Source organism: Ctenopharyngodon idella, chromosome 14 (genome assembly GCF_019924925.1).
Source record: "Ctenopharyngodon idella isolate HZGC_01 chromosome 14, HZGC01, whole genome shotgun sequence".
NCBI lineage: Eukaryota > Metazoa > Chordata > Actinopteri > Cypriniformes > Xenocyprididae > Ctenopharyngodon > Ctenopharyngodon idella.
In genome coordinates, this window is record NC_067233.1 from 6,779,682 (window position 1) to 6,789,570 (window position 9,889).

The window sequence follows — 9,889 nt, forward strand, 5'->3', positions numbered from 1 at the left end:
TTGTTGGTCTATATTGTATTTAAAGTAAGGAATTTGCAGAATTTGTGTGTAATTTTACACCTTTAACCGATGCTACGTTAATTCTCTTTTAGTTAGTTCTACCTCTGCGGCTAAATGATTTCTCCATAAAAGCGGATTAGTTCATGTGAAAGTATACATTAAGCATTGTTCCTTTTATTCTTAGTGTAGTGTAGACTTAGTGTAGCAATTATTGCCTCCAAATGTTGTTTTAAAATGTTACAAGTTGTGAAGGATAACAAACATAACAGTACTATATAAAAGCTATTCACACGAGCATGTTTAAACTAAAGGATGTATACTTTCATAAATTTGATAGCTAGTCGATATATATGAACAGACATGCCAAATACTGACCTGAATGATGCAGACTAATATAGCTGAAGTCGACTAATATCGTCTTGGTATGGACTGAGCGAGGTTTAAGGAAGCTAACGTGAAAATCAACGGGCAGTCTGAACTCTAAGCGCGCTGCAGTTCCATTCTTCACCACAGATTTACAGTGGGGAAAACTGGGGGGCGCTGTAGAGCTGGGGAGGGTTCAGGCACCCGCTGCCTCGCTTAGTATCATTATACATGCCTGCTGAAGCCATACGTTAATTTTTAATATCTTACTCATTTTACGGCTTATATAGTCTAGAACATTCAAAAAATATTTGTTGCAGAATGTTGAACACATTTACAATTTATTATTGATTCAGCTTATATATAGAGAGGTCTATGTTTGGATGAATATTTTGGTGGGCTGCATATGGACGGAAGGTGCTCGGCCAGGGAAAAAAAAAAAAAAAATTCTTTCCCTTGGCCGAGCGCCATATATTTATATATATATATATATATATGAACAGATTTACTTTTGTTGTGTATATGCATGTCTACCATCAGAACAAACATTATTTTTTGAGTGAAACACCTCTAGGATTAATGTGCGTCACACATGTTTTTCCCATTTCTTTTTTATGGGTGTATCAAATCAGGTATCCGTCCTTGTGGATCAGACACTCTTTAATCATGATTGTTCTATTTATTTTGTTAACAAATAATCTCATGTATTATATTTACAAAAATGATATAACTTCTTAACTGGAGTGTCAATAATTTGTTCAAATTTTACTTGAACAAATTGAAGGACTGAGGTCAAACGTATCATAATTTTCACTTTTACAGAACAGTTTTGGTGCTGCTTTTGATGTCAAATGTTTTGGGGAGCTGTTTGTAGTTATCTGCACATCTGTTTTGATCCACAGTGACTCAGCTCAAAGTATGCACTTCCAACCACAGGAAATTTTGTCAGGCACCAGAACAGACCTCAAGAGCATTTGTACCAGTTGTGTTTGTAGTGGTACTTTAGTGCTTAAATTGAACTGAACACAAGGTCACTTGGTGTACAACCTTCCATCTTTAAATACGACATTAAATGAGTACATCTACGATGTCAGTTTTGTTCATCATTTGGATGCTTTGTACTCTGGATTTGTCAGACTCTGTAAGTATTGTCTTAACATTCATTCTGCTACTTTCTTGTGTGTTGAAATTACCTTTGGTTACAGGTAAATTAAAAAGTGTTTATTTTTATGGTGAATTTACAGTGGTCATTCTGTGTATCATGTGCATTTAGGAACCTGATATATGTCAAGATGAGATAGAGCGTCTTAGGGTGGAGTTGAAGAGTTTGGAAGTTCGCCATACAAAGCAACAGCAACTTATTCAACGATTAATGAATCTCAACCAGATGGATGAACGTTCCCAAAAAGAGGACTCATTTTATGACATGGGAGACAAACAGTACATGGGTCAAAATCTATATTATTTTATTAAGATATGGTATTCACTGTCCCTGTGTAAATATGTTGTATTTGTCTGATTATAACAGCACAAAGCAATACTAACAAAAATCAATCTGCCATATACAGACTGTGCTCAGATCTTCAAAAATGGGAGCACGAGGAGTGGATTTTACATGATTAAACCACTGCTTAGCCCAACCAAAATCAAAGTGTACTGCGATATGACAGAGGGGGGTGGATGGACAGTCTTCCAGAGACGCTCAGATGGCAGTCAGTCATTTGACCGGTATGGAAAAGTTCATTGTTATGAGAAGAAATGTGTGCTGTTTAATAAATGAGACATGATTTTTTTTTGTTTTTTTAGAGACTGGAATGATTACAAAACAGGATTTGGTGACATGAAGTCCTCTAATGGGGAGTTTTGGTTAGGGAATGACAATCTACATTATTTGACATCTCAAGGTGAGTGAATCTATACATCTAAAATGCATACAAACTGAAACAGATGTAATGTGTCATGATATGCCATAATTTATCCGAATTATATTATAGAGATGTTGGATGCTTGATTCTGATTGGCTGATGAACATTCTAATCAAAATAAATATAACAATATAACAAACAACAACAAAAAAATATTTATAATAATTCAACAGCCCACTGTAATTATTCCTTATTATATGATATATGTTTTTCAGTTATTTCAATAAAACACCTTCTGTTACGCAGATGATTACACCCTGAGAATCAATCTGGAAGACTTTGAGGGCAGCCACCGTTTTGCAGTGTACAGAAATTTCAAAGTGGATAATGAACAGGTTTTTACTGTTTTTTATTAATCTCTTCATATTGTGATTAATGATGTGTGGATGCCCATGATGAACCAACAGGTGGCTTGTGAAATTTCTAATAAATCAGTAAAGAAGACTGTATAAATATTCTATTTTCATTAACAACAAAAATAAGCGGTTAAACAATATCACAATTTATAGACTTCATAGACTTGGTCTGAATGGTATAATATGTGTGCACTGTTTGATTGGTTAACGTTTTAAATATCCCATTTGTCTTCTCAGAACCATTACCAGCTCCAGTTTGGTGTATACACAGGAAACGCAGGGGACGCTCTCTCTGGCAGTTATCATCCTGAGGTTCAGTGGTGGGCCAGCCACCAAGGAATGAAGTTTAGCACACGAGACAAGGATAATGACCGCTACGACCGCAGTTGTGCTCAGGAGGACAAGAGTGGCTGGTGGTTTAACAGGTTTGCACCTTAAAACACTGACAGAGCTTTTCACTTTACAATGACAATGACAATTACAACACAGGTCATTTTAGTGGATGTATGAAGGCAGTTCTTCTTAAGTTCATACAGATGTCCTATAGAGTAGCCACAGGTGTAGTTCATCACATTAACTATGAACATTTGACAACCAAAAGGTGTCCAATAATTTTTTGTATGTTGTTTCACCTGTATTCCTCTAGATGTCACTCTGCCAATCTGAATGGATTGTACCACCGAGGAGCTTACAGCGCCTTCACTGATGATGGAATAGTGTGGTACCCATGGCATGGCTGGTGGTACTCCCTCAAATCTGTGCAGATGAAGATCAGACCATCCATTTTTGAGCCTAATGATGTTTAATTCATGGATCTGATATCTGAGCCATGAAGGCAATGAATTTGTGGGTGATGGAAAATAACTTTGTAGTCCAGCTTAGTAGTTGAATTCTTAACTACTTGCATATGTAGTTCAAAAAGCTCTTCTGCATGTAGCACAATACATTTTTAAACACATCTTTGCTGCTTTCTTATGTGTTCCATCATAGTATCTTTAATTTCATTTATTTGAAGAATTAAACATTTAAATATGTCAAATTCTGTCCCCACAGATTGGCTTTTTAGCACTATCTGAGCATTAAAAACAACATTTATGGGAAGGTTCATGTAAGATTTTGTTGCTGATTTGAAATGTTATTTTTATTGTGAGTTTGCAAGCATTTTTTGAGATTTCAGTCTGGCCGCCAAGTAAACTTTCTTTGAAAGTCTTTCTTTGAAAGGAACTTTTCTACAGCTAAATGGTTGCTACAAAGAGCCAAGAATAAAGGTCAGAGCACCACACAAAAGAACATAAAAAATAAAAGCAGGTCAGCTTAAACTAAACGTGAACATTCATTAGAGCATGCAGTGCAATTAGCAGACAGTGTTTTGTATTCATTTCTAGTCTGATGAATAGAGTAAAAAAATGATGATTTATATGCTATAATGGCACTATTTACGACATGTAACACTGACAACATACAGTAATAGTCTTAAAAACTTTATTGTTAGATCGCAAAGTGCTGGGCACCAGCATGTAGAAAAAAAGCTGATATATACACAAAAAAATATGCTGGCTCAACAAAAAAATAACAATCAATCAATTAACAGAAATTTGAGTTTAAATTACACACACTATTAAGTTAATGTAATGATCAACATTATTATGAACTAAAGAACTAAAAAAATAATGTTTGCAGCTTAAAAGTTTTAATTAAATCAATAAATGATCATTTTTAACTTGGAATTTAATTTGTAACAGGTCTCTTGAATTATTTTTTAGAGTATGGCAGAAGATTTTGAAGTGGTTTGATAGTTGCAGTTGGTCATCAAAATCGGCATCAGAAATACTTGGTGGGATCTGATCTGTCACACATTTGAACGTGAACATGGGAAGTGATGCCAGGATAAACCCTCTGCATTGGGAGCATACGTCCGATCCTCTGCCCTTTCTTTAGGGTCCCAGAGTAACGGTCTGGCTTAACGTAGAACAGCTTGAAGCAGAGACCTGCCAAACAGATCATATGAGATGCTTTTGATGTACAAAACCTATATTAGTCCTATATTAGTAGTAGTATTTTATCAAGCAAGCACTTAATTTTCCACAAACATGTCTCTAAAAGAATTTTTTTCTACATTGATATTCATGCTTTAGAACATTCAATAATTGGTACACACCTTGTCCGCTCAAGTTAATGCCATCATTGATAGCGTTGTTCTGTGAGTATGGCATAGATCTGCCGTTCAACTTCACATCAAATGGAGCAACAACTGTGTCTCCATCAGCACACATAATGTCAAGACCCATATGTTTCCGATTCCCACTGCAGCACAAACACACATAATAAGAATAGATTAACACCACAATTAAATCCTATCATCATTTACTCCCTGTGATCAAAATAAAGTAGAAAGTAAGTTCTTCTTCTTCCTAGCTCTCAATCTTACTTCTCAAATCTATGACAATTGTACATTTAGTACACATTAATCTCCAAATTTTCCATTGTATGGAAAAAAAGCAGTCTGGTCAGTCTCCAAAATAGAGAGAAGGTCATATGTAAACAACATGAGGGTGAGTAAATGATGATGGATTTAATTTGTTCTATTTTATTAGTAATGTTGTCTACTTTATAGAATCCATTTGCCATAAAAGTATCATTAAAATTGAATCAAGAACCCTAGGGTTCTATGTAGAGTGTATGATGCAGAATAAAGATATTTTGTAATGTTGGGTGTGTCACATTTGTGTGGAAACACACTCAAAACAATGGAGTGAACTCAATATATCACAGCACACCCTCCAATACAAATGTGTTTTCTGTTAAACGTGTCATCAGTGACTTTTGGGAAGAGCTATGAGGAGAAATCAGATAAAACAAAGTTTGCTTGAGAAAAATAAAGCTTTATAGACAGTCAGAAGAAAACACAATTTACCGCTTGGCTCCATAGTGTCCACAGCCATACTTTTTATCACATCCTCTTTGACGGTTACTTGGGTTACGACTGCAGAGGGTGCCAAATTTCACTGTGAAATAAAAAGATTTTTAACTCATCTCTGTTTTACTTTATGTTTCTTGTCTGTCTTTATATTTGTCTGTCTGTTTGTCTTTTTCTTCATTTATATTTCATACCTCGACTAGCATCAACAAGAGAGCTGCAAAACACTGAAAAAGAGACACACATTTGAGACATTAATTTTCATAATTACTGTTTTTTATGTTTTTGCAATGTTTAATTTGCATGTTAATTTGCATGTTTACTCTTTTCACAACACATCAGTAAACTTCATCAAATTTAAAAATGGTAACAATAAAACTTCATCTTAATACACATTCTTGTTTGCTAAGGTGTGGTGTATGAAGATTTTTTTCTTTTAAAATGTTCTTTTTCTTCTTTTAATAATTTTAGAACCTAAACATTTTCAAAATTAAATATGCTTCATTTGTGCAATAGCTTTCTTACTCATAAGCAGCATTTACAAGTTAAGTTTTAGAATAAAATTGCAGGCAATGAAGCTTTAAGTTAAATTGTAATTTCTCACCTGCCAAAAGCAGAAAACTGAGAAGGATGTAAAGTCTCATGATCCTATAAGCATTTGTTTTCCGATGCTTTCTTCTCTGCTGTTGTCCTCAGTCTGTTTGTGTCAGGTTTGTGGGTAAGGATGTAGTGAGGACTCAAATGCAAAGTTCAGCTGGCTTTAGTAATTGATAAAATAAAACAAAAACAAACAAAATCTACCCTGAGGAAAAAATGCAGGATCCACCGGCACAGCTGGATAGGTAGAAAACCCTGGACACGGCAGGACAGGACTGGAAATGATGGGATGACCTAAAGAGGTTCACACAGGATGAGTAACAACGACTGAGAACACAGGGAGAATAAATAGGGAAGGATAGGGTAGGAAGGGAGAGCAAGTGGGGCACATAAACCAATAATCAGATAATATAATCAGATAAGAAGAAAAACATGAAAATATAGAAGCACGCGACCGATGATTAACACGTGCCGCATGCTATAGTACACATAACACAACAACATGAAAGCACACGGCCGATGGTAAACACAAGCCGCGTGCTACACAGCACACGACAACACATTTGGCAAATGAAACTTGGGGCCTGTCCAAATAAACCTACTTATCCATATGACTATAAGTACTAGTGTTTCTCTATCCTAAGTTAGTTTGAGGCTGGATCCTCTTACTTATTTTCTATCGCTTATATGGAAGTGTGGAGAACTTTGTCTTCAGAAAACTCTCTGTCAATTGATTGAACTTCAACTTTGACTCTTTACTGAGTATATTGGTCTTTTTATGTGCCTCAACTGTAATTCCCCTACACAGACTCGGCCACTTGAGAGCACGTGCATGCAACAGGAAGTAAGTGCTCATGACTGTCACAGGTCTTAAAAATGTCAAAGCTCAGTGCCCTTAACACACACTAAACCCATACTATCTCGAATACTGTTTCGGAGCGGTATTTGAGGCTAAATGAATCCCATCATGTTCAGGAACTCACGTGCCTTTCCCTGAAAGGAAAACATTCCACTGTAAGTTAAATTCATAAGATATTACATATAGTTTGGTAGTAAAAGATAAAGTGTTGCGCATTTTATTGGTGCAATTGTTGTTGCACCTGCTTTTTATCACTTAATTAGAAGCAACACATTTACTAAATTGTGTTGTCTGTTAGGGACTGAACAGACATTTAGAAGTTTATTTTAAAGGTACACTATGTAACTTTTTTTGATCAAAATTAACAAAATTTAAATAATGAGTCAATACATCTTCAATCCTTTTTCTAAAATGTGTTTTTGTCTTACCATGATTCACTATGCTGAGCATATTATAATATTTTAGACCGGACAGGATGTTTTCACAGCAAATTGCATACCTATGTCACCTGCCCGTGCGTGTCTCCCCACATTTATAAATACAGAAAAGTTGATATGGCTACTTTGATGCGTGTATGGTGTGGAAGTGGCATAGGTTAGTTGTCACCACGAGTGAGATGGAGCATGCTAAATCTCAAAGCTCCAGGAAATCACCCATTTTAAAAACAAATGGAGAACAGAGAAGAGTCTGCTGGCAAAAAAAGAAAGGTGTAGGTAGTGACTTCTGGAACGTCTTCCATGAACTCAGGGACAGCCTCCGTGGCCATGACTGGGAGAGCGGGTGGCTCTGAGAGGCTGCCGTGCAGCTTTGAGGTAGTCTCCATGGCCGTGAATAAGAAAGCGGGTGGTCTTCATGGACGTTTGCCAGTTTGCATGCCAGATGTAACCCCACTCTTCCACCAATGCATTTCCAAGTTCTCAAACAAGTCTGGGGGGATTGTGGGCTGTAGATCCTTTTCCTATTTAGAGCCCAAACTCTGGAACAGTCCTCTTAGCATTGTTCGAGAGGCAGACACACTCTGTCAGTTTAAGATTAATATTGTGAATGATATTAATCCACTATCTGACATTCTGCCTCTACTGGATGAGAAGTAAACTTGAACTGAATTTGAGATAGATTATGACAAAACTGTTTTCTGCAGAGCAGCTTTATGCTCATTCCATAATTGATGAACATTACACGATTATTGAACCAAACTGAATCAACACTGAACTGATTTTAGCTGAATAATTACACTAGTCTTTTTAGAGCAGCTTTGCAACAGAACTGAATCATGTTTGCATGATTTATTCATTTTCTTGTTTATCACTGTAAAGCTGCTTTGAAACAATCTGTACTATTTAAAGCACTGTATAAATAAAGGTGACTTGACATGTGGTTTGGCACTGTTTCCCTGAAACACTGCCTTAGACATCTTACATTACAGACATTGCAGTTTATTGCTCTGGCCATAACTGCATGTGCAATAATTGTTTATGGTATACATTGAACAAGCATGAAAAACATTGTTAAAACCCTTTTCTATAAAGATCTGCAAAGTTTACTTGTATTTTACAAAATGATGTAAAATAAGAATGCTTAAGAATAGTGTGCACACAAAATTATATTGACTACTTGAACCTGGTTCAAATGAGTAGATTTTGTGAACTTCAAATAACCTTTATGGAACTGCTTTAGGCCAGACATAGTTCATTCAAGTCAGGTGTTGGACTTTAAACCCCACTTTTCTTAACACGCTTTATGGGACAAATGAACCAATAATCAGAAAACAAGAAGGGCAGGGTTGAGACAATAGAACACATGGCACATACAAACAAACATAGCTAAAGCCATGTGTTTACACAAAATGTGATAAAGCACAGGCAGCCAATGAGAGCTCTCACAGACTGTGTGTCCACACAAAACATGACAACATGGAAGCATGCTGCCGATGATAAACACAAGCTAGGTGCTACACATATTGTACATGGAGTGTCCCCAGGTTCTATGTGGCACGACTCAAAATTTACAGTACTTTTCAAATATATTTGATTTTTAATAGGTATTGTTACCATTTTTATTTCATATTGTATTTTTTCTACTTGCTTAGTGTTACAAATGCATACATTTTAAAAGAAACTATCAGCAATAATAACAATTTTTTGTAGCACTTTAAATTTAGAGTAGTGTATTTTAATATACTATTGCAAATAGTTTAAAAATAACAAGAACATCTTTAAAAATATTAAAGGGTTAGTTCACCCAAAAATGAAAATAATGTCATTTATTACTCACCCTCATGTCGTTCTACACCCGTAAGACCTTCGTTCATCTTTTGAACACAAATTAAGATATTTCTGATGAAATCCAATGGCTCACTGAACCTCTCAAGATCCAGAAAGGTACTAAATATATATTTAAAACAGTTCATGTGAATACAGTGGTTCTACCTTAATATTATAAAGCGGCGATAATATTTTAACAATATCTAGTGACTTTTCAACAATATTTAGTGATGGGTGATTTCAAAACACTGCTTTGAAGCTTTACAAATCTTTTGTTTCGAATCAGTGGTTCGGATTGCCTAAGTCATGTGATTTCAGTAAACGAGGCTTCGTTTACGCGATCCGAACCACTGATTCGAAACAAAAATTTGTAAAGCTTCGAAGCAGTGTTTTGAAATCGGCCATCACTAGATATTGTTGAAAAGTCATTATTTTGTTTTTTTGGCACACAAAAAGTATTCTCGTCACTTCATAATATTAAGAACCACTGTACTCACATGAACTGTTTTACATGTCTTTAGTACCTTTCTGGATTTTGAGAGGTTCAGTGACATTGCTGGCAATAGAGACCTCACTCATTTCATCAAAAATATCTTAATTTGTGTTCT

General features: G+C 35.6%; 2 protein-coding genes across 2 annotated transcripts; one reads left to right on the top strand and one right to left on the bottom strand.

The window, feature by feature from the left end:
• The first annotated feature begins 1,286 nt into the window (after positions 1–1,286).
• fgl1 (fibrinogen-like 1) lies at positions 1,287–3,853 on the top strand. The gene is made up of 7 exons (XM_051860321.1): positions 1,287–1,504; positions 1,637–1,811; positions 1,932–2,091; positions 2,170–2,267; positions 2,535–2,623; positions 2,882–3,069; positions 3,291–3,853. The coding sequence occupies exons 1-7, from the start codon at positions 1,436–1,438 to the stop codon at positions 3,448–3,450; spliced, it is 939 nt and encodes a 312-aa protein (XP_051716281.1). The 5' UTR covers positions 1,287–1,435; the 3' UTR covers positions 3,451–3,853.
• Positions 3,854–4,112: 259 nt separating this feature from the next.
• LOC127494426 (leukocyte cell-derived chemotaxin-2) lies at positions 4,113–6,495 on the bottom strand. Its single transcript, XM_051860323.1, has 5 exons — positions 6,166–6,495; positions 5,756–5,788; positions 5,559–5,649; positions 4,803–4,948; positions 4,113–4,632 (listed from the first exon to the last, which is right to left on the bottom strand). Exons 1-5 carry the CDS (start codon positions 6,203–6,205, stop codon positions 4,466–4,468), a joined length of 477 nt encoding a protein of 158 aa, XP_051716283.1. The 5' UTR covers positions 6,206–6,495; the 3' UTR covers positions 4,113–4,465.
• Between the last annotated feature and the right edge of the window lie 3,394 nt (positions 6,496–9,889).